Source organism: Eurosta solidaginis, chromosome X (assembly GCF_040869045.1).
Source record: "Eurosta solidaginis isolate ZX-2024a chromosome X, ASM4086904v1, whole genome shotgun sequence".
NCBI lineage: Eukaryota > Metazoa > Arthropoda > Insecta > Diptera > Tephritidae > Eurosta > Eurosta solidaginis.
The window spans coordinates 98,480,013-98,505,520 of NC_090324.1; the positions used below are offsets into that span (position 1 = coordinate 98,480,013).

The window sequence follows — 25,508 nt, forward strand, 5'->3', positions numbered from 1 at the left end:
TGATTTCTGTTGATTTTTGATTTGAAGCTTTGAAAACCGTTTAAGTTAAATACCTACATACATACATACATACATATTTTGCGTGAAACCGATTTATTTATTTGGGACGAAGTATCTATGGTTCCTAAAGATGCAATTACCATTGTTGACACACTTTTAACACTGCAGTAGGCGCGCGTTCTACAATAGTAGGACGCTTGTGCATTTCGTTGAATATTCTCGCTTACCTTATGTCACTCACGCACACAGTTTTATTACTCTTCTATTACTAGACAATAAACTTACTCAGTGTCATTTTGGCGACCGATGCGCGCGCATCTTGGAGAAATTTGACGGCAAAAGTTCATTTCTACAATTGTAAAATGCGCGACTACTCGTGTGACATTTTTTTATACATGTAACAAATGAATTTGTCCTGATAATCAGGTTATTCTGTGTCCAGACTGCGCTAACTATGAAGGATCGAAGGTGGAATACATGACCGAATAAAAAAATGAGTCTTTTATTATTATAAGTTAAAATTTTGTTTTATTTTTAGTTATGTCAAAGAAGTCTGATTTTTGGTTCCTAATGTGTTTAAATTGGTTTTGTTTTAGTTTTAAGATAAAATCTTTTTTATTATTACTACAAAATATTTTTCAATTTATAAAGATTTCCTTTGAAAACCTTCTATTAACAAGTAAGGAAGGTTAAGTTCGGGTGTAACGGAACATTACATACTCAGTTGAGAGCTATGGTGAAAACATAAGGGAAAATAACCATGTAGGAAAATTAACCGAAGGTAACATTGGAATGTGTTTGTATGACATGTGTATCAAATGAAAGGTATTAAAGAATATTTTATGAAGGAGTGGGCCATAGTTCTATAGGTGGACCCCATTTAGGGATATCGCCATAAAGGTGGACCAGGGTTGACTCTAGAATTTGTTTGTACGATATGGGTATCAAATGAAAGGTGTTAATGAGTATTTTAAAAGGGAGTGATTCTTAGTTCCATAGGTGGACGCCGTTTCGAGATTTCGCCATAAAGGTGGACCAGGGGTGACCCTAGAGTTTGTTTGTACGATATGGGTATCAAATGAAAGGTGTTAATGAGTATTTTAAAAGGGAGTGATTCTTAGTTCCATAGGTGGACGCCGTTTCGAGATATCGCCATAAAGGTGGACCAGGGGTGACCCTAGAGTTTGTTTGTACGATATGGGTATCAAACGAAAGGGGTTAATGAGTATTTAAAAAGAGAGTGGGCCTTAGTTCTATAGGGGGCGCCTTTTCGAGATATCGCCATAAAGGTGGACCAGGGGTGACTCTAGAATGCGTTTGTACAATATGGGTATTAAACGAAAGAGGTTAATAAATATTTTAAAAGAGGGTGGGCCTTAGTTCTATAGGTGGACGCCTTTTTGAGATATCACCATAAAGGTGAACCAGGGGTGACTCTAGAATGTGTTTGTACGATATGGCTATAAAATAAAAGGTATTAATGAGGGTTATAAAAGGGAGTGGTGGTAGCTGTATAGGAGGTCGCCTTTTCGCGGTATCGCCATAAAGGTGGACCAAGGGTGACTCTAGAATTCGTTTGTACAATATGGGTATCAAACGAAAGGCGTTAATGAGTATTTTAAAAGGGAGTGGGCCTTAGTTCTATAGGTGCAGTCTTTTCGAGATATCGCTATAAAGGTGGGGTGACTCTAGACTTTGTTTGTACGATATGGGTATCAAATGAAAGGTGTTAGTGAGTCTTTTTAAAAGGTAGTGGGCCTTAGTTCTATAGGTGGTCGCCTTTTCAATATATAGCCATAAAGGTGGACCAGGGGTGACTCTAGAATATGTTTATACGATATAGGTATCAAATTCAAGGCATTAATGGGGGTTTTAAAAGGGAGTGGCCCTTAGTTGTATATATGAAGGCGTTTTCGAGATATCGACCAAAATGTGGACCAGGGTGACCCAGAACATCATCTGTCGGGTACCGCTAATTTATTTATATATGTAATACCACGAACAGTATTTCTGCCAAGATTTCAATGGTTTTTTATTTCGCCCTGCATAACTTTTTCATTTTCTTCTACTTAATATGGTAGGTGTCACACCCATTTTACAAAATTTTTTTCTAAAGTTATGTTTTGCGTCAATAAAGCAATCCAATTGCAATGTTTCATCCATTTTTTCATATTTGGTATAGAATTATGGCATTTTTTTCAGTTTTCGTAATTTCCGATATCGAAAAAGTGGGCGTGGTCATAGTCCGATTTCGGCCATTTTTTATACCAAGATAAAGTGAGTTGAGATAAGTACGCGAACTAAGTTTAGTAAAGATATATCGATTTTTGCTCAAGTTATCGTGTTAAGGGCCGAGCGGAAGGTCAGGCGGTTAACTGTGTATAAAAACTGGTCGTGGCTTCAACCGATTTCACCCATTTTCACAGAAAACAGTTATCGTCACAGAAGCTATGCCATTACCAAATTTCACAAGGATTGGTCAATTTTTGTTCGACTTATGGCATTAAAAGTATTCTAGACTAATTAAATGAAAAAGGGCGGAGCCACGCCCATTTTGAAATTTTATTTTATTTTTGTATTTTGTTACACCATATCATTACTGGAGTTGAATGTTGACATAATTTACTTATATACTGTAAAGATATTACATTTTTTGTTAAAATTTGACTTTAAAAGAATTTTTTTTTAAGTGGGCGTGGTCGTTCTCCGATTTTGCTAATTTTTATTAAGCATACATATAGTAATAGGAGTAACGTTCCTGCCAAATTTCATCATGATATCTTTAACGACTGCGAAATTACAGCTTGCAAAACTTTTAAATTACCTTCTTTTAGAAGTGAGCGGTGCCACGCCCATTGTCCAAAATTTTACTCATTTTCTATTCTGCGTCATAAGTTCAACTCACCTACCAAGTTTCATCACTGTGCCCGTCTTTGGTAATGAATTATCGCATTTTTCGGTTTTTGAAATTTTCGATATCGAAAAAATGGGCGTGGTTATAGTCCGATATCGTTCATTTTAAATAGCGATCTGAGATGAGTGCACAGGAACCTACATACCAAATTTCATAAAGATACCTCAAAATTTACTCAAGTTATCGTGTTAACGGACGGACGGACATGGCTCAATCAATTTTTTTTTCGATCCTGATGATTTTGATATATGGAAGTATATATCTATCTCGACTCCTTTATACCTGTACAACCAACCGTTATCCAATCAAAGTTAATATACTATGTGAGCTCTGCTCAACAGAGTATAAAAATGTTCTACATAAGGCTAAGTTTATGATTGAGCGTAATCGCATCGGGCGATGCGACGAGAATCGCTGTTAGCGATCAATTATATTAGTGCATATGGAGATGTTTATGACAGAGCGATTTAGCGTAAAGCGAATTGAGTGAATTGAGCGATTACAAGCGACAAAAGCGACGAAAATATTTTGATTTAGTTGAGCGAAATTAGCGAAATAATATGGATGTTTTTATTGAAAAGATACGTGACAAGCAGTGTTTGTGGAATTTGCATCATGCAGTTAACCACAATCGCGATGGGATGCACTTGATATTTTTTTTTCTTATGTATACTTTTTAAATATTTTTTTCGTAACAAATAGCTATTTTCTAATAATGAAATTTTATGAGTTAATGTATGCATGTTGCTTTTTCTACACTGCCACAACGTGAATAAAAAGTTGTTTGGTTATTTTGTTGAGCATTCCATCACTTGCGATTTCGCTCTACTAAAAACGCTCAATCTCCAGCGATAACGCTAGTGAAAATGTAACAAGCGATGGAACGTTTCTCGTCGGGAGTGCCCCTAAATCCCCAAAAAAAATCCCCAAATACAGAATCCCCAGGTAAAAAAAATTCCAAATACATAATCCCCAAATTTAAAATCCCATAACCAAAATCCCCGCACTTTTTTTGGGGCTAAATATCCACACCTTTTTTGAGAAAATATCAAAAAACCTCGAACACAAAATCACAAAGATTTTAATTAAATCATAAGGCAAAGTTCTGACGCGTATAAACATAATTACGCATTTATATATATGTAAGTATGACTATAAGCATAAAGTAAAATGATGGGGAATAACCTAACGGTACACGTTCTATTTGCATTGTGTTTTCATATCTTCTTTCTGTTCTAACCATGTCAATGTTATATTGCGAATTTGACAACAACTTCTTTTGTACATCAGTGGCACAGAGGCTTAAGTCTTCAACTACCGTGCAAACGTCGTCGGTTCAATGCCAGATTCATTTTCTATTTATTTAATTTTGGTTTATTTAATTTTATTTAAAACTAGCAGACCTCGCAGACGTTGTTCTGCCCTAAATTTGGCCTATCTGCATACATTTTAATAAGCTTTTTCCGTATAACTCTGACCTACCCCTCTACACTTTTTCCTAATCTTTTTATTCACTCCTCCCTCCGTCTTTTTCGCTTCATCTCCATCTTCGTCTCATTCTATCTCTTTCTCAGTCTCCTTCTCTCTTTTCTCTTCTCTCAAGTTTTTCTCCTTTTTCTTTATCTCTTATTTCCAATCCCAGAGGGCAGTATGTATTTTGTTCCAGTCCTATTCCAAGTCTCAGTCCCAGTCCCACTCCGGGTCCCAGTCTCAGTCCCAGTCCCAGTCCTAGTCCTATTCCCAGTACCAGTCGTTCTCTGGTATACTTGCCGGAAAAAAGCATCGTAAATACTAATATAAGCAAATTTATATACGAAATTTCAGGCAAATCGAATAGGACGTATTTAAATAGGTATGTGGGTATTATTAATTCTTGTCTTTATTTCGGCTTCGCATGCATATTTATAAGTTTTGCCAGGTTGATGCGACTAAATCGAATATCACAATGAACTTTAGAGCACTCAGCAACAGCTTTCATTTGATATCCATAATACACACACATTCTAGGGGTATCCGGGTCCATGTTTTGGCCTATATGTCGAGACCCTAGTCACTCAGCGGTGTAAAACTTACTCTGTATTATAGCACACATCACCAGCTTCAATTTGATACCCATAATATAAAAACACATTCTAAGTGTATCCGGGTCCACGTTTTGAGATATATCTCGAGACCCTAGCCCCCCAGTTGTATGAAAATTATCCTGTACTATAGCACTCATCAGCAGCTTTTATTTGATATCCATATTGTATAAACACATTCTAGGGGCAACGGGTCCCCGTTTTGGGATATATCTCGAGACCCTAGCCTCCCAGTTTGGGATTTCAAAATCAACTAGCCATCATCACCTCGTAGTAAAATGAACCTAGGGTAACCCTGGAATGTGCTTGTATGACACGGGTATCAAATGGAAGGTATTAAAGAGTATTTTAAAAGGGAGTGGGCCATAGTTCTATAGGCGGACGCCATTTCGGGATATCGCCATAAAGGTGGACCAGAGACGACTCCAGAATGTGTTTTTGTACGATATGGATATCAAATGAAAGGTGTTAATAAGTATTTTAAAAGGGAGTGAGCCTTAGTTCTATAGGTGGACGCCTTTTCGAGATATCGCCATTAAGGCGGACCAGGGGTGACTGTAGAATGCGTTTGTACGATACGGGAATAAAATGAAAGGTGTTAATGATTATTTAAAAGGGAGTGAGCCTTAGTTTTATAGGTGGACGCCTTTTCGAGATATCGCCATAAAGGTGGACCAGGGATGACTCTATAATGTGTTTGTACGATATTGGTATCAAATTAAAGGTATTAATGAGAGTTTTAAAAGGGAGTGGCCCTTAGTTGTATATGTGAAGGCGTTCTCGAGATATCGAACAAAATGTGGATCCGCTTGACCCAGAACATCATCTGTCGGGTACCGCTAATTTATTTATACTAGCCGGACCCGTGTTTTGTATTTTGTTGCGCAAGAAGCGCACGGGTCCGGCTAGTATATATTATTTCTAATTGCTGTTTATGTACGGGTCCCTTTTTCGATCTGATTTAGAATCCAAATCTATAAATAAAGTGTTGGTTGTAAAGATGGAGATTCGGGCTATTAGCCAGCTTTAGGCAATTTTGGTAGTAGTGCTTTTGTTTAGCTATATTTTATTAAAATAATTTGTTAAAAATAAACGATTGTGAGCACACAAAGAAATCTATTTGTACTATGGCACTATTGTGAATATTTGCACTGCATTACAGGCAGTTGCTATTGTACGCTAGATGGCAGCGCAACTGTAAGTTAATAGAACAGCTGATTTCTGTTGATATTTGATAAGAGACTTTTATATTGGTTGCGCAAGATGCGCACGGGTCGGGCTCGTAATATTTAATGTGATCTTAAGTTTTTTCGTGTGATGGCAGTTTATCGTATAGCTTCTTCCATATCTGTAATTTGGAATATCCGCCAGGACAAACAATTTTAGGTCGATTTAAAACATTGGTGCTTAACAGAAGACATGGTAGGCAATAAAAAGTATTGCTACTGGCACTCCACACTAACCAGTCACGCTCCACTTTCTCTCCACTTGGCAAGATTCTGTTTAACAACGAAGTAGGAAATGCCTCGTCATGACAATCACGAGGAAAAATAACAGGACACTTTTGATGACCTCGACGAATTATTTCGTTGACTTCTTCAGATCGCAAAAATTCTTTATTCACGGTACGATATCAAAGTCGTTTAAATAATATGGACTTTGATACAGAGTTGGTGGTATTGTTGGAAGACTTTTTGAAGATGAACCTTCATCAGTGTCACCACGAAAACTTTACGATTTCGGATTCATGTAAGCATACATTTTTGTTTGATGTTTTATTGTCTCCTCACTGTTCGAAGGCCCAGACGAAAAATCATTATCAATATTCGTTGCTTTTGAAATTCGGCTTAAAATTTGCACATGGAACAACTAAAGACTCTCCTGAATTAAAGCAAAATATATTAGTCCCTCTAATCGCGGCCCCCCTGAGAAACCCCTGGCCCGGGGAATCCCATATACGATATGAACATATGTGTGTATGTATATATGTACATGCATATGTGCATATATTACTTATTACTTCTTGTACCCATTTTTGATTATGCATTCTGTTAAAAAATCAGTCAAGGTTAAACTGTAAAAGGCATCGGTCATTTCGTTAATTAACATACATATTTCTTAGAGACACGCGTTTACTTGAAATAATTTCTTTTAGCTCGACAAGTGATAAAAATCTATCACGAAAATTGTACGTTGTTTCATCAAAAATTAATTACAATGTGTTTGCCCCAAGATCCAACATTTCTCCTTTTAATGCTTCGCATAAACTATCTCCCAGGAGAAATGTCATTATTATACTCAGCTGAGAAGAGCTCACAGAGTATATTAATTTTGTTCGATAACGGTATCCCGTAACGACATAATCTAATCGAGATATGGGCGAAAAAAGAAATTAATTTAGCCATGTCCGTCCGTCTGTCCGTAAATACGATAACTTGACTAAATTTTGAGGTATCTTAATGAAATTTGGTATGTAAGTTCCTGGATATCATCCCAGGTCGCTTTTTAAAATGAACGAAATCGGGCTATAACTATAACTTTTTCGATATCGAAAATTTCGAAAACTCGAAAAAGTGCGATTATTCATTATTAAAGACGGATAAAGCGATGAAACTTGACTTTATGACGCAGAATAGAAAACTAGTAAAATTTTGGACAATGGGCGTGGTACCGCCCACTTTTAAAATGAGGTAATTTAAAAGATTTGCAAGCTGTAATTTGGCAGTCGTTGAAGATATCATGAGAAATTTGGACAAAACTTTACTCCTATTACTATATGTGTTCTAAATAAAAATTAGCAAAATCTGATGACGAACACGTCCACTAAAAAAAAAAACATAAGTCAAATTTTAACCAAATATTGAATATTGTAAATTGCCCTAGAATTCGTTTCACCTTCACTGCATTCAATTGTCCATTACATATTTATACACATGAAGACCACACATGTAGCAAAATATTAATAACCCAAATATCCAATCGAGCTCAGCATGAATTAATGCATGCTTGCACATATTTGTTTCCATCGGTCAATTAGTCACGCTGACTGGCACTCTTGTCTATTTGCCACATTGATCGACAAATTCATTATACATACATATGGGGTATTCCATCCCATTTCGACCAATTTTGAACCCGACCCCTTTAGAATTGGCTGAAAGTTTTTCTTCTTTTTCTAGCTTACGAAAGACGTTTTTCAGAAGTTTTTCAAATTTTTTCATCCAACTCAAAAAAAGTTATGAATTTTTTAAAAAACACCGTTTTTGTTTTCAAAATGCTATAACCTTTTTCAAAAATTGACCGTTTGGGATCTTGTTTTTTTTAATTTGTTTTTAAAAGTACTTTTCGGAAAGAATTCAAAAAATTTAAAAAATTTTTTTTTGTAACTTTTCAGTTTTTCGAGATTTTTCGAATTTCGCCCTTTTTTCTCATAAAAAACATCAATCAATTCTGCAATCATCCCCACTAATCCCGGAGTGAGCCGAGAATTTTTTTTTTTTTTTATTTAATTGAAAAAAAAAACTTAAAATTTTTTTTATATTTTTTCCGAAAAGTATATTCAAAAACATATTAAACAAAAAAAAATGATCCCACACGGTCAATTTTTGAAAAAGTTATAACATTTTGAAGAAACACTGTTTTTTCAAAATATTTAAAAATTATTTTGAGTTGGAAAACGGTGTTTTTTTCAAAATGCTATAACTTTTTCAAAAATTGACCGTTTGGGGTCATTTTTTTTAATATGTTTTTAAATGTATTTTTCGGAAAAAATACAAAAAAAATTATAATTAAATAAAAAAAAAATTCTCGGTCCACTCCGGGATTATTGGGAATGATTGCAGAATTGATTGAAGTTTTTTTATGAGAAAAAAAGGGCGAAATTCGAAAAATCTCGAAAAACTGAAAAATTACAAAAAAAAAAACTAAAATTTTTTTTGAATTTTTTCCGAAAAGTACATTTAAAAACACATTGTAAAAAAAAAAGATCCCAAACGGTCAATTTTTGAAAAAGGTATAGCATTTTGAAAACAAAAACGGTGTTTTTAAAAATTCATAACTTTTTTGAGTTGGATGAAAAAATTTGAAAAACTTCTGAAAAACGTCTTTCGTAAGCTAGAAAAAGAAGAAAAACGTTCAGCCAATTCTAAAGGGGTCGGGTTCAAAATTGGTCGAAATGGGATGGAATACCCCATATGTGCTCATGTGTCTAAATAGGTCACTGTAATATGCTGACTCCGCATACAGGAAATATGTACATTTTAGTAAGTATTAGTGTAAATATGTATATATATTGAATAAAGGTTAATCACAGACATATGATTCTACCAACAAATTCACTTGTTTCGTTTAGTACATTGCGATCCTGCCAGTCTGATCACAAGAATCCAAAAGTGCTATTAAAAAAGCAAATTGCTAAAACGATCTTACTAGATAGAGATCCTGCCAGTTTAGAAATTAGTAAAATATTGAAATCTTTTTGGAAAAATCCTAAACAGGATTATTAATAAATAAATATAGCCAAGATTCCAATTTTGTCGTTTGTTAAATTCACATCATGGCAAACATTTTTAATAACACGAAAAAGGATACAACTATTAACTCCATCGAAGCTCTATGGCAAATTAAAGCAATTTAATTCCATTCATTTCTATGGCAAAAAGCTCTACGTCAATAAGGATAAAAGCAATTTCTTTCCAAGGCATTTGAAAATTAACCGAAATAGTAATAGGATATACAAGGCAATGTTAATCCGGGCGAATGACTGGCAGCAAGTATAAAAAAAGGAGTGGAATATCATCAGAACTATGAATATTCTGACTGGCAGCACACTAGACTGGCAGCAATTAATTTAAGTATATTTAAGTTGTAGAACAAATATGGCAACCTAACGGCTGCCCAACCAGAAGCAGAAATCATAAGTAAATTACGTCAACATTCAAGTCCATTAATGATATGTTGCAAAACATAAAAATAAATACAAAATAAAAGAAAATTTCAAAATGGACGTGGCTCCGCCCCTTTTCATTTAATTTGTCTAGAATACTTTTAATGCCACACGTCGGACAAAAATTTACCAATCCTTGTGAAATTTGGTAAGGGCATAGCTTTTATGACGATAACTGTTTTCTGTTAAAATGGGCGAAATCGTTTGAAGCCACGTCCAGATTTTATAAACAGTCGACCATCTAACGGTTGGGTATTTGATCACTCTAGCTGGTCAAAATTAAAACGGCAGTTCAAAAAGTGGTTCTCTCACTTCATTGTTATGAAAGGAAATCTTTGACAGTAAATTCATGGTGTTCCGCGCAGAATTATTATGGATCGGGCCCCCGGTTTCGTATGGACCTGGGGTCATTTTTTGGAATTACATGAAATATTTATGTCAATATGTGTATCAAACGAAAAGTATTTTACTCCGCATTTCTATCTAAATTTTTAAGAAGGGTTGCCACTTATGGTTGCCACTTCACCTTCTTTTTTATATTTCTTTTTTCCACTACCTTCTCGGAAACGGCTTAACCGACTTTTGACCTTGGTGTTGCGACTGAGGATGTCTTCACAAGGTTGCCACCTTTTGCCAAAAAGGGTATCAGACTCTTACAAAATTGATCACAACTCAAAAAATCGTGGGTATGCGTAGCCGTTTTTGTTATTAAACTTTGAAACAAATACAAGCTTATGTATTGCCAAAAAATTACTGACATGGTATGCCATGAAAAAAAGATATATCTTTTTGTTTGCAAGGTTTTTAAAAAATTTAATTTTGAAAAGTAGTAGTATTACAAGTAAAATTTTTAAAATATGAATTAAAAACACATTTACCTGTCCTAAAAGAAAATGTAACTAGATTTCATTAAGGCTAAACGAGTGAACAAGTATTAAGGTTAGAAGGGTATATTGCTCTTTAATCCAAAATACATTGAACTTCACATAAGTTTTATACAACTTTAAATGTGAGCAGGTTAGCTACGTTGACGTTGCAGATGGGTTTTTGAGTATGTATACTATTCAGTGGACATCTGGGAATGCCAGGGAGATATTAAAAAAAAATTGGAATATTTTGAAAAAATCGACTTTTGGCCAGCTAAATTGATCAAATACCCCACCTTGCGTCTGTCCTTCCGCTCGGCCGTTAACATGATAACTTTAGCAAAAATCTTTACTAAACTTAGTTCACGTACTTATCTGAACTCACTTTATCCTGTTATTAAAAATGGACGAAATCCGACTATGACTGCACCCACTTTTTCGATATCGAAAAATGAAAAAAAATATGCCATAAATCTATACCAAATGCGAAAAAGGGATGAAAGATGGTGATTGGATTGGTTTTTTGAAGCAAAAAATATAAATTTAGAAAAAACTTTGTAAAATGGGTGTGACACCTACCATATTAAGTAGAAGAAAATGAAAAAGTTCTGCAGAGCGAAATCAAAGGCCGTTGGAATCATGACAGGAATACTGTCCATAGTATTACATATATAAATAAATTAGCGGTACCCGATAGATGACGTTCTGGGTCACCTTGTTCCACATTTTGGTCGATATCTCGAAAACTCCTTCACATATAAAACTAAGGGCCACTCCCTTTTAAAATATTCATTTGATATCATTTCATACCCATATCGTACAAACACATTCTAGAGTCACCCCTGGTCCACCTTAATGTCGATATCTCGAAAGGGCGTCCCCCTATAGAACTTGTTACATTTTATTGACTAAGCAATTTTTGTGGTAAGAATTGCAATGAAATTGAAAAATATATGTGAGTTAATGCATGTGTGTCAAATTTTGTGAGCAATATTTTGAATTTTTGCCTGAGTGAAAAAAAAAAAATACCTAAATCGAGGCTACTGCCTAAGAAGGACCAGAATTGAAATAAAGGGGCCAAAGTGGCAACCTTGCTCCCATCTGATGTTCTGATTTTTATGGCAAAACAGCAACAGTGAGTTAAAATTTTTTGTATCTGTATATTTAGAATACCATTGTTTTAACGAAGTTTTCATAAATAAAGTATAATACGACAATTTTGGGGTTCTTGTTGTAGGAATGACAAAAGCATTCCCGAAAGTCTTCAGTAGCGCATGTATACAATTAGTTTGTTTTATTAGAGACCTGCTTCAAGTTTTTGGGGAACAAATTAAACATACTTATATAATGGAAACATCAACAATATGCACGTAACAGTTTAGAACGGTCTTACTTATGGAAGCCAACACTAAAGATACCCAATTGATAAATCTCTTTAATTAAATCCAGTAAAGGGCCATCTATATTAACCTAATAGTTTATGTAAAAAAAATATTAAAAGTGGCATATTTTACTTTTGAAAAATGCAAAAAGCAACACTTTTTTGGGGACAACATTAGTGAAAAAATTTCAGATAGTCGAATGGCAGAACAAAGAAGAATTTAGAGCAAGACCATTGACGCTTACTTCACCTGGTTATTCCACCAAGGTTATTAAAAAACGAAATATAGTGTGTTTCTTGTATTTTTTTCTTTTTCTGGAATATAGTTTACACACTTACACCAGTACTGAAACCGTATTAGGAGGAAGGGCGACAATAAATTGAAGAAAGAATACAGGAAAAATACAGAAAAGGTACCGGAAAATAAAGAAGTGTCATAGAGGATTAGGGAGCGTGAAAAATTTAGAAGCGATAAAAAAAACACCCACTATTTTTTCAGGATTATCTTCGATCTGTTGAAGAAATAGTAAAGCGGCTAAATATCAATTATAATTTGTATATTGTATATATAATTACAAACATTACAGGTTCCAATGATGCCAATGGATACGCCCCATCTTTCATTGAAAAACCTCGTATTATTCCAAACGATTCCGGCACACTTATAACGATGAAATGCAAATGCAAAGCAAGACCGGAACCGACAGTTAAATGGTACAGGGGTAGCCATCTAGTCGTTGAAACTAAAAAGATTAAAATAAAATCAATGGTCGTCGCAGAAAACACTTTTGAATTGACGTTAGAAATTAAGGTAAGTTTTCGTTATTTTACTCTTCTAAATGTATGTGGGATTCGATATTAATAAAGTAACCCGTTCAGGAGTTGTATATTGAAGTCAGTTGTGAAAAAATTAAAGTATAAAAGAAGAAATGAAATATTTTTCAGTTTAGTTTTATTAGAAAAATTGTTGAACAACCATATAATATCAAATCGGTAATTTTCTTCGGTAAAATTAACTTTTTATAATTAAATAAAACTTCCAATTTACATTTTATAATTAAAAAAAAACTAAAAATTTTGGGGCTCAACCGGAATAAAAAAAAAAACCAAGATATTAAATAACGAAAACCCGCAATTTTTTTTTTTGTTTTTTGGTCTGAGCCAATTATATGCAAAATAACTTATTAAAATATATGAGCGAATTATTGGAAAACCTTTCGAAGTCATTTAAAACTAATATAGAAATAGAATTCGTTAAATGACTATTCTCAGTGTGTGCGCTAATTCATAAAATTGCGTATCAAATTCGTTGAAAAATGAAAATCAATTCTTCGCTGTGGAAAAACTGTTTTGAATTTGAAAATTCGGTAAAATTTAAATTGGAGATGGGGGGGGGACAGCCAGGGTAATTGCCCTGGGGCCCGGAAGGCTTTTGCGGGCCCGGCAAGGCAAAGCAGTATTGACAGTACTCTAACTAGGATTTCATAGATACATACATATTTTGTTGCTACAGAAAATTGTTTTAAAATTGAAAATCACTAAACTGAAATCATAAGCATCCAATCAAATACTATGGGGCATAGTCATAGTCGAAATAAAATTTGATTTTAAGTTAGATAAACGTTTTTGACATAATTTTATAAGCGCTATCTATCAAAAATGCTTCAACTAACTTAACATTTTATCTCGACTATAACTATGCCCTTATCGGTTTGGTCGTATTGTTTTTTCATTTTTGTAAAAGCCAGCGACATCTGTAAATAGAGGCTGATAATAAAATAGAGCATTAATTTGAAAAAGTTAGTATACTTGACTTGTTTTGCGATTCGCAAATTTGTGCAAACATATGTCTATGCCGTGGATAAGCTTACATAGGTCAATTTCGCGTTAATTGTTGCAAACTTCGTATTTCTTTTGTCAGTGGTGCAATTATTGGTAATTTTTTTAATTTGTGAATGTAATTTTGGTTGTAATTCTTCACGGGCCTTCTAAAGACATATACTAAGCACTGATTTATAAAATTTAAAGGTAAGAATCTATTAAATAAATGAAATGAAAAAATGAAGGACTTCGAGAGTGTCACAACTCAAAAATCACGATTTTACAGTTAAATGCAAAAAAAATCATCATGATTTATATTGTGTAAAAAATTCTTGATGATTCGTGGAAAATTGAGGGCTTGAGATAAAAATTTATTTTTAGCTTTACGCGCCCAATATATGAAGGGTTTAGAAGCAAAAGGCTCAAAGTGAAATTGTTTTCTAACTTTTAGTTATACTCATATTTGTATAGATTTGTTTATTAACAAAGAGTTTGTTTATGGCCGGGCCATAACCCTACTATCCATAAATTACAATAAGTACTCAACTTTAAACTTTAGTGTCTCGAAACAATGTGTCTGTTGAAATCTTAAAATAGTTCCCTTGAAAAATTGTGTGTTTTGGAAAGTGTTACTGTTGAAGTAAATGGGCGATATATTTGTGTATGTGTAAGGTTTGTTGGCGAAAAATGTTGCCAAGGATACTACGTTTTGAAAAAAGGCGTAAAAAGAACTCAATATGATGGGAAACGATGCCAGGAATACAATTTTCATTCTAAATATTGAAAATGTGATTTTAAATAATTTCTATGCAATTTGCAAAATTTTTCAGGTGAAAACACAATACCAAGCTTCGCATGTGAAATACATAATCATATAATATTCTGTGCGTTTTTTTTTTTCAGTAATATACAAATTTTATTTAACCAAACATTTATTTTGAATAAACTATATCTAATGGATTATAAACATTTATCGGGAGCAGCCAAACGAGCTGAGAAAAAGCGCAAAGAAACCGAAGAAAAAAAGGGACAGCAAACGCTCTATAAGTTAAATTTTAGCGTAAGTAACACCGATGTAGACAAAAACATGCCTTTAAGCCCTTCCAGAGGTGTTAGGGACAGTATGAAACCTACAAATGCTGAGGATGTAAAAGACGAAATCACCTCTTCAGACATTTTCATAGCTGCTAGAGATAATATGCCATATCCAAACGTTGAGCACGAAACACGTGCTGTACAAGATACAAAGGCAGTGGACGGTGAATCCAAAGAAGTACTGAGCTCTTTCGACAATGGTAGCATAGAGTCCGCGGAAATAAAATGTAGCCAGGTTGAAGAGGCTTGTAATCTGGGACCTCAACCATATCATTTCGAATTTCCCAACGACTTAAGTGGTCGCCATTTCCCTCAAAGCATACTCCATACTACTCTAAAAAACGGAGAAAAAGTAAAGCGTGATTGGCTCGTTTGGAGTGCAACAAAAGAAGCGCCTTTTTGTTTTCCATGCCGGCTTTTCAGCAAAATTTCCGAAAATACCCAATCATCTCTGACAAAATCTTCAGGTTATTCTAAAGAAAAAGGTTGGAAGAGGTTGCACGACCAAATACCTGAACATGAAAATAGCCAAAATAATAAAACGTGCTATATATAGATTGGCGCCAATATGAAAATAGAATTCGAAATGCAAGTTCAGTGGATTTTCTCTTAGCGGAAACCCTTAAAAATGAAGCAGCTCGCTGGAGAGAGATACTTCGCAGAATTCTTGATGTTGTTTTATTTCTTGGAGAAAGAGGATTGGCATTTAGATGGGATAATTCATTGATCGGAAATCCAAAAAATTGGAAGTTTCTTAGTATTTTGGAACTGATCAACAATTATGACACCCTATTGCATGACCATTTGGAGAAGGTGAGGGAATCTCAATCGAAAAAGAATCGTCTCCAAGCGCATTATTTGCTTGATGTAATACAAAATGAGTTCATAGAAATCTGTGAAAGTCAAGTAATTAGAAAGATAGAAAGCGAGAGAAGGTCCGTCAAGTATTACACGGTAATAGTGGATGCAACCCCTGATTCGGCGCATATTGAGCAGACTGTTTTTATATTGCGTTATGTTTTATTAGACAGGGACTCCGGAAAATGGAACATCCAAGAACGCTTCTTAGAGTTTGTCGATTGTAACGCAAAAACAGGAGAAGCTATCGCTGAGCTGATTCGCAGTACTCTAAAAAAGCACAATATTCCACTGGATGACTGGCGTAGGGTAGGGTATGATAATGCCAGTAATATGAGTGGTCATTACAAAGGAGCGCAGAGTCATATCCTGAGAGATAACTCCCTGGCAATATTTGCACCTTGTGCTTGTCATAGTTTAAATTTATGTGGAGTGCAAACTGCTGAATGTTGTGCAGAAGTCATCACATTTTTCGGTATTATGCAGAAATTGTATAATATCTTTAGCGCAAGTCCTCAGAGATGGAATTATCAAGGAAAAACCTAATTGCTCCTTGCACAGCATGTCACAAACACGATGGTCTGCTCGTGTGGATAGTGTGAAACCTTTCTCAACTCACAATCCCCAAATATTGAAAGCTATTGATGAAATCAAGCTTTTGAATCTGAGTTCAGAAAGAGTAACGGATTTGAAAGGTATTGAAGTATATATGGGGAAATTTGAGTGTACCCTCTTAGCCTCCATTTGGCTCAAAGTGTTGACGGTAATCACCCATCGAAATCTGGTACTGCAAGCTAGAAATGGCACACTGGGCGTAGAAACAGACAATATACGTAGCCTGATTGATTACTGGAAGAAGTTCAGGGATTAATGGTCGATCATACTTCAAGAATATAAGGTTGTGGCAGGGAGTATAGGTGTTGTGAATACCTTCGCAGAGAAAAGAAGGAAGATAAGAAAGCGCCAGTTCGATGAATTATCTGGCGAAGCACCTGAATGTAGTTCCCAAACTCAATTCAAACAGCAAGTTTTTTACTTTCTTTTGGACTGCTTGATTGGTAACATGACAAGACGTTTCGAAGCCGTAAATGACATTGCGATTAAATTAAGTTTTTTGTGGAAGTATGAGGATCTGAAGGAAGAAGAGCTCAGAGAAAAGGCAGCGGCATTCTGCGCGATTTATGGTATCGATATTTCTACGGATAAAAATTAATGAAATCATTCATCTCAAAGCCATGCACTTAGCAAATTTGGGATGTGATTCGCTGCCACCATTTCAACTTCTGAACAAATTTCATGACTTGAAGATGGAAGTATTATTTCTGAACATCTGCATAGCATTAAGAATATTTTGCAGACTTCCAGTTAGTGTGGCTGAAGGGGAGCTTTCTTTTAGTATATTGTCTCGCGTGGAAAACTTTTTACGTTCTACTATGAGCCAAAATCGCTTGACAAGCCTTGGAACATAGGCGTTGGAGTCCAGCCTTGCTCGCAGCATTAGTTTTGAATCAGTAATTTCCATATTCGCAGACAAAAAAGCACGGAAGGTTTTCCTTGGCTGATTCAAGCTCTTAAAATGTACATGTTTAGAAAAAGTTAATGTAAGCAAATCAAACAATGAAATGTAACATTTCACATGTAAGTGCTCCAGTAAATCTTATTTTATATGAAATAAAATTTACAATGTGAATTGAAAAATTTATGTACATATGTTATGTTATTTCTTTTACTGGATTGAGTTTATTTTTTAGGGGGGCCAGTAAACTCGAACTGTCCCAGGGGCCCGGCTCCGCTCTCTGCGGCCCTGTCCGTCCAAGAACATCGTACAGCTGCACGTGAAGTCAGAGTACACGGCATTCCTTGTTTATATTCTGAAAACCTTCATAATATCCACAACCACCTCTGTTTTGCTCTAAATATTCAACCGCCCCCACTCAGAGGCATATTTAGAGCCCGTAATGTTCCCGGTAGCCAAGGTGACCCCTCTGTTATCATGAAGTTTCAATCCCCTAATTATAGGAACTTGCTGATAAAAGCCGTGGCCGATTACAGGCGCCAAAACAACAAGGATGGGCTACGTCTGTCGCGTGTGGGAATTAACTCCGATGCGCGAATCTATATTAACGAGCCACTGACTAGGCTTAATCACGAGATTTTCAACTATGCGCTTAGCCTTAAAAAACGGGAAAAAATCATTTCCGTGTTCACGAGAAGGGGCCTCGTTTACATTAAAAGCACCAAAACCGAAAATCCTCTTTGGACTTACTGAAAGAACTTGAATTTACTAACCCAGATAGCGGTCAATCCTTTCGTGAAGGACAGAATACTTGTGGCAACCACCAGGATGCTCATAAATAATTACATACAATTTATTTTCTATATATTCATATTCTATTGTACGTTTACGTCTAGTTTGTATCCACCTATGTACTTTTCCTCCATAATTTCCCCTTTAAGTATATATTTACTCTCCTGCGAGTTGTACAACTGTGTGATTTACAGCTTTCTGTTTTTAAGTCCTTGTTATGGCTTCGTCATCTCTTAATGTTATGAGTTCCAAAGACGCTATTTTTACTATGTTGCGTGTCCTATGCAGACAAGCGAGCGGACTGAACATAATTCACATAAATGCGCAAAGTTTATGCAAAAAGATTGATGAATTTAGATATCTCTATGAAGGCTCTGCCATTGACGTTCTTTGTGTATCCGAAACATGGTTTACGTCTCGACACAGTAACGAATTGTGGAGTGTAAAGGGTTACCAGCTGTACAGAGCTGATCGCTATGGTCATGGCGATGGGGTCGCAATTTATGTAAAAAATAGCTTGTCCTGTAGACTACGTTGTGTTTCTGGAGAGGCCGACCCCGTCGAATATGTGTTTGTCGAAGTATTTTCTGCTCATAGTAAACTCCTTATTGGATGTGCATACCGTCCCAATCGTCAAGTTAACTTTTTGGATTTCACAGAATCTATTCAGCGACTACTAGGCAATTACTGTAACATTATAAAAGCCGGGGATTTTAACAGCAACCTGCTTAACGATTCCGGCTTGAAACTATGTATGGAATCTCTTGGACTATATCCTGTGAACACCTCCTCACCTACACATTTCACCCGCACAAATAGTACTCTTCTAGATTTATTCTTTCTGCACCCATAAAAAAAATCGTGTTGAATCAACACTTTCTGTGTTAAAATTTTTCGAACCGAAGCAGAGTGTAATCTTCGTGTTAAAAGTGTTAATTCAACATGTACTTAAAGTGCTTATTGAACACTATGGACAGTATTGATTGAACACTAAAATTTGGTTAATTCAACATGATATTTAAACGGTGGTTACTGTTAAATTAACAGGAATTATTGTAAAAAGTGTTAATTCAACATTAACTAAAAGTGTGTATTTAACACTATGAAAAGTGTTGATTTTACACCAAAATATTGTTGATTTTACATGATATTTAACATGATACCTATGGTTAAACTAACAGGAATTAATGTTGAATTAACACTGCATGATCGTGTTAAAACAGCAGTAAATCCTGTTAAGTTTACGCTATCCCCTGTTGTTTTACCCTTAAGTAAAAGTCTTGTTTTAAAGTTGACTCTAAAGTGGTTGTATTTATTAAACACATCCAATATACATACATTTTTAACTTAAATCTTGTGATAAATGAAATTAATTCAGCGATCTTATATTAGTATACTTATGTAATCAGACTTGAGAAAAATCTTATGCGAATAATGCCCGCTATATATAATATATAGCAATAATAATAATAAAAATAATACATTTTGGCCAACCATTTTAATAATACTTTACTTCTTTTAACAATCTTTTAAATGCTCTTTAAGGCGTCTTGTTTTACTAACATATTTTACGGCTTTTTCAAATAATATGTATGGGGTATTCCATCCCATTTCGACCAATTTTGAACCCGACCCCTTTAGAATTGGCTGAAAGTTTTTCTTCTTTTTCTAGCTTACGAAAGACGTTTTTCAGAAGTTTTTCAAAATTTTTCATCCAACTCAAAAAAAGTTATGAACTTTTAAAAAAAAACACCGTTTTTGTTTTCAAAATGCTATAACTTTTTCAAAAATTTACCGTTTGGGATCTTTTTTTTTTTAATTTGTTTTTAAATGTAATTTTCGGAAAAAATTCAAAAAAATTTTTAAAGTTTTTTGTTTTGTAATTTTTCAGTTTTTCGAGATTTTCGAATTTCGTGGGAGAATTCCATAAACCAAAGAAAGCTATGGTCCGAAAGAGTTCCACCATTCATTGGTTTTTCGTCTAATATGCCTGGACTAATAAAAATTAAAAAAAAAAAAAAATTGTAAAACTTATTTAAGTATATACGGGGTATTCCATCCCATTTCGACCAATTTTGAACCCGACCCCTTTAGAATTGGCTGAAAGTTTTTCTTCTTTTTCTAGCTTACGAAAGACGTTTTTCAGAAGTTTTTCAAATTTTTTCATCCAATTAAAAAAACACCGTTTTTGTTTTCAAAATGCTATAACTTTTTCAAAAATTGACCTTTTGGGATCTTTTTTTTTAATTTGTTTTTAAATGTACTTTTCGGAAAAAATTCAAAAAAAATTTTAAATTTTTTTTTTGTAATTTTTCAATTTTTCGAGATTTTTTGAATGTCGCCCTTTTTTTCTCATAAAAAACTTCAATCAATTCTGCAATCATCCCCACTAATCCCGGAGTGGGACGAGAATTTTTTGTTTTTTTTATTTAATTGAAAAAAAAACTTGAAAATTTTTTTTGTATTTTTTGTATATTTTTTCAAAATATTTAAAACTTATTTTGATTTGGAAAACGGTGTTTTTTTCAAAATGCTATAACTTTTTCAAAAATTTACCGTTTGGGATCATTTTTTTTAAAATATGTTTTTAAATGTACTTTTCGGAAAAAATACCAAAAAATTTTAAAGTTTTTTTTTCAATTAAATAAAAAAAAAAAAAAATTCTCGGCCCACTCCGTGATTAGTGGGGATGATTGCAGAATTTATTGAAGTTTTTTATGAGAAAAAAGGGCGAAATTCAAAAAATCTCGAAAAATTGAAAAATTACAAAAAAAACTTTAAAATTTTTTTTGAATTTTTTCCGAAAAGTACATTTAAAAACAAATTAAAAAAAAAAAGATCCCAAAAGGTAAATTTTTGAAAAAGTTATAGCATTTTGAAAATAAAAACGGTGTTTTTTTAATTGGATGAAAAAATTTGAAAAACTTCTGAAAAACGTCTTTCGTAAGCTAGAAAAAGAAGAAAAACTTTCAGCCAATTCTAAAGGGGTCGGGTTCAAAATTGGTCGAAATGGGATGGAATACCCCGTATATACTTAAATAAGTTTTACAATTTTTTTTTTTTTTTTAATTTTTATTAGTCCAGGCATATTAGACGAAAAACCAATGAATGGTGGAACTCTTTCGGACCATAGCTTTCTTTGGTTTATGGAATTCTCCCACTAATGAACATGAAACGTGGCAAAAATAAACCAAAAATTTCCAGAGCATACTGGAACTGCAGCCATTTAAAGTGCATTTTTTTGCCGTTTTTTTTATTATTTCGAGAATGGCAGCAGCTGTCAAAAAAGTTTTGGTTTATTTTTTCAACGTTTCATGTTCATAAGTAGGAGAATTCCATAAACCAAAGAAAGCTATGATCCGGAAGAATTCCACCTGAAATGCTAATATGCCTGGACTATATATGGAATACGAGAATGGCGAACATACTTATATGTCTTTTTTATACCACTATTATGTAAAAAATTTATGTTTAACAATAAAATAAAATCTTGTATGATATGAAAATTCAGCATTTTTTTTTTAAATATGTAAATACATATATATTTGTATATTCAGTCTTCTACAAAATTTGTAGATAATATATATGTAACTTTCTTTATAAAAAATATTAATATAAAACTTGTTCCTATACATACATATGGGACAAATTATATTTTTAAAATGTTGTATTCATTTCAAAAACTTTTCAAACGTATAACCTTTTTCTTATTTCGTAAAATATGTGCATGTAGGGGTGGAGAATGTATGTCCCCACTATTTATAATAAAAAAATTGGGTGATTTTTCCCCCAATATATATGCTTGAATATGTGGACTAAAACTTATATTATACTTTGAACATATGAAGAAAAGTTTTTGTAAAGGCCAAACAGCAATATCTTCAATTTCAAATAAAGTACAAGTTGCTCGTTGTGTAACAAAAAAGAAATTTCTCTTGAATTCTAAGCCTTTGTAAGTTATTTTGGAATAGAATTGATATTTCTGTAACTCATATTTAATTTGAAAATCCGTAGTATATTTTGATACGTTACTAGAAGGTAGGAGAAATTTAACATATGAAATTAAATCTGGTTGAAAAAATATTTCGTTTTTTAAATTGTAAGCAAATTTTAAGGAAGCTTTTATGGAAAGACTCCAAGGCACATTTATTCTAGAATTCATTGAATTTGCATAAGTCTTGAAAATTTTATGAACTGCTTCAAATCTCATGCACCAAATGTTTTTTAATGGCCCACATTTTTTTATTGATGTAACGTAGTGAACAAGAAAATGAAATTTCGATTTTAAATGTTTATTAAAAAGTGATAAGTATATACATTTGCTATCTAATCAGAGAATCTAATCGTTTCAAATAAACTTCATCTATATCAGACATCATAAGAATATCCACAATTTGAATTAGAATCTAAAAAAAAAATCCATATTTCATCATTTTCAGGAACTAAGTCACCAATTATTTAAGGAAGATGGTGCATGAAAGTCATCATTTCCCTAGCTGACATACGAAAGTTAGAACTTTTTAAATTAACTAAAGTTATAGGAGGACAAATATTCCCGATTTTTGTCTCGCCATACTGAAATATTTGCTTACGATAATTAAGGGTTTCAATGCTGAAATACTTTTTCGTTACAATAAAATTTAAAAGAACTTCAGAAATATCATATATACAAACACCTTCAAATATATCGTGCATCATATCAAAATAGAAATTATCAACTGCGTGATACCAGTCAGTGCTTCATTTTTAAGGGAACAGTTAAGAGAATAATTTTCTCTGTCTCTCAAATATTCTGGAAGCTCTTCAACATCTGACCTTAAATTTACTTTTTGTCTTTTACAGTTTCGACAGTAAAAATTTGAATTGAAACTAGTGGTGAACCCTAATATTGAGTTCAAACCTAAATTATCACCAATTATTAGTGCTAATACAAAATAAACACGATATTCTCCATTTCTCCAGTATTTAAAATCATCCCTCTGTTTGTAATTGTTGAATAACCTGTACTAAAGGTTCGAATGAATACATATTTCCATATTCCTTTCGATGTCTCGATTTGAAAAATCCTGCAACAAATATATTTTCTAATGTGGACTGGCTGTGCTTTGGTATAGTAGGAAAGCTGTAATAAATTCCGCAAACAGTTTGATCTGCAGCATGTGATCCCAGTGGATTATCAATTCCAAAATCATCATAATATATAATATATGGAATAAGTAGTTTTTCATTGAAGTCACAAATCTTCTTTTTCCAAGTTTCACCATGTATGACATTTGTATAACTTTGGTTGTTATCTTTTAAAGTTTGCATATTTTCCAATGTATCTTTTAAATTGCTTTTCGATTGAAAATATTTAGCAATTTGAAATTTTATGGGCATAGTTACTCCTACGACTTTATTGGAATGCAATCCGGGACTATTATCGATAACAATTTCGGAAATATCTTCACTAATAGTATATGAAGAGGGAAATTTAAAAATTTCTTCATTTTCTAAATACTTCAGAAAACGATACTCGCTAGAAATATGTTCAAAAGGTGAAACAAGTTTCCGGAATTGATTTCCGATAAATATTCTTTGATTGAGGTCTGCTATAAGTGGTGAAATTGACATTAAAACATGTTCCTGAATTGGTATTAAAATTTTTTCATTACATTGTCTAAAACATTAAGCACATCCTTTCTATTAAAATTATTTTTGTCAGGTAGAGATAAAATTAATCAATTAATATCCAACTGAGCTATATTTTCACTGCTTGCAGTAGGGCCAATTTGTCGTACGTTTTCGTGTGTTTCCCTTTCAATGTAAAATACTTGTTGTTCTTGCGAACTCGTAACTACAGCCGAACGTGCGTGAACTCTCGTTAAATGGTTTAGAAAGGTATAAACGTTTGAAAATCACTGCCCACATTTAGGTACATTTCAAATAAATTTTTTTATCTTTTTAAACGTATGAACATTTTTTAAATGAGCTCCCAAAATCTTTGCCTCTAACGCAACAAAATTGCAAAGAAAACATTTAAACATGCTACTAAATTATTTTACGCTCTGTAGGTAGCTTGTAAGTAAGACAATATTTGGAGTTGCTATGCATTCAATATCAAAAAATAATGTTGTATAAAGTTGTACAGGTTTTTTTGCTTTCGCAGGATACTCAAAATTTGGGACATGAAATAACTTAAATATAGTATCAACTGCTTTTAAAAATGTAGGCACCTTATATAGAATACCATCGAAAAGAATATAAAAACTAGCCAAACTAGCTATATCTGGTCCAATAACTAAAATTATAGGTTGCAGTGGAAGTTATTTCCCCATATCCTTCAACTTAAGTTTTTCATATAGTCTTTGGTAATCATTAATGCATTCACAGTGCAGTACTGTAACGTTTTGAGCATCGCCTATAGACGGCTTCCATTTCAGACGTTTGCCGGCATTTGCTTGCTGGACAGAAATTATTGATGGCTTGAGCACAGCATGTAAAAGCAACGTAATTATACAATCTTTTGAATCTGCGATAAAGAGTAAATTACATTAATACATATATACTTATTATTTATGCTAAAGTATAGGTATTAAATTACCGTCATTCAGGAATTTCTCAATTTTAGCCAATACATTTTTGGATGCTGAATCCTTTACTTTTTCCTTCATGTATGGAAGCATAGTCATTGTAAAATTAGGCCATATTTTTTTGCCCAAAGCATCTTCATCTACCAATATAATAAAAATAAATATAATAAAACACAAATTGTACATTTAAACAAAACCTATACCTTCGGTTTGAGTTTCTGTCTGTTCGGTTATTTTATAACTATTTATATCGATTTCCGCATCCTTGACTTTTGTACCCCTTTTCATTTTACGGCGGACATTTGTTGCTTTGTCATATAATTTTCCAGTAGGATTTTTTCCACTGCGTTTGTTGCAGTAATATCTCTGTATATATGTAAGTAAAATAATGAAGCAAATGTTTTATAAGGGAGGCCCGAAATCAGGTGCCATTTTGGAATAATCATAGTATTAAATCTAAAGCTTTGTATCGTTGGTGAATTCACTTTACCACTACGCGCCCAATACATTAAATCAAACATGGCACAACATTTTAGCTTTGATACTACTTATAACAAAACTGACAGCTGAATATCGGGATAATACATAGCCAATATTAAAAATGTTTTTTTTTTAAATCTTACCAAATCTTCTATAGGAAATAATAATATAAATTGTTCTGAAAAAT

At 33.5% G+C, this 25,508-nt stretch overlaps 1 protein-coding gene across 9 annotated transcripts in view; it reads left to right on the forward strand.

The window, feature by feature from the left end:
• The window catches only part of bt (projectin protein bent), a 3,328,983-nt gene that overhangs the window by 830,265 nt on the left and 2,473,210 nt on the right, over positions 1-25,508 (forward strand). For all 9 annotated transcript variants that reach the window (XM_067757812.1, XM_067757814.1, XM_067757820.1 and 6 more), the window contains one exon: positions 12,775-12,998. In XM_067757812.1, coding sequence (XP_067613913.1) covers positions 12,775-12,998 — 224 coding nt within the window. The remainder of the gene's footprint in view (positions 1-12,774; positions 12,999-25,508) is intronic.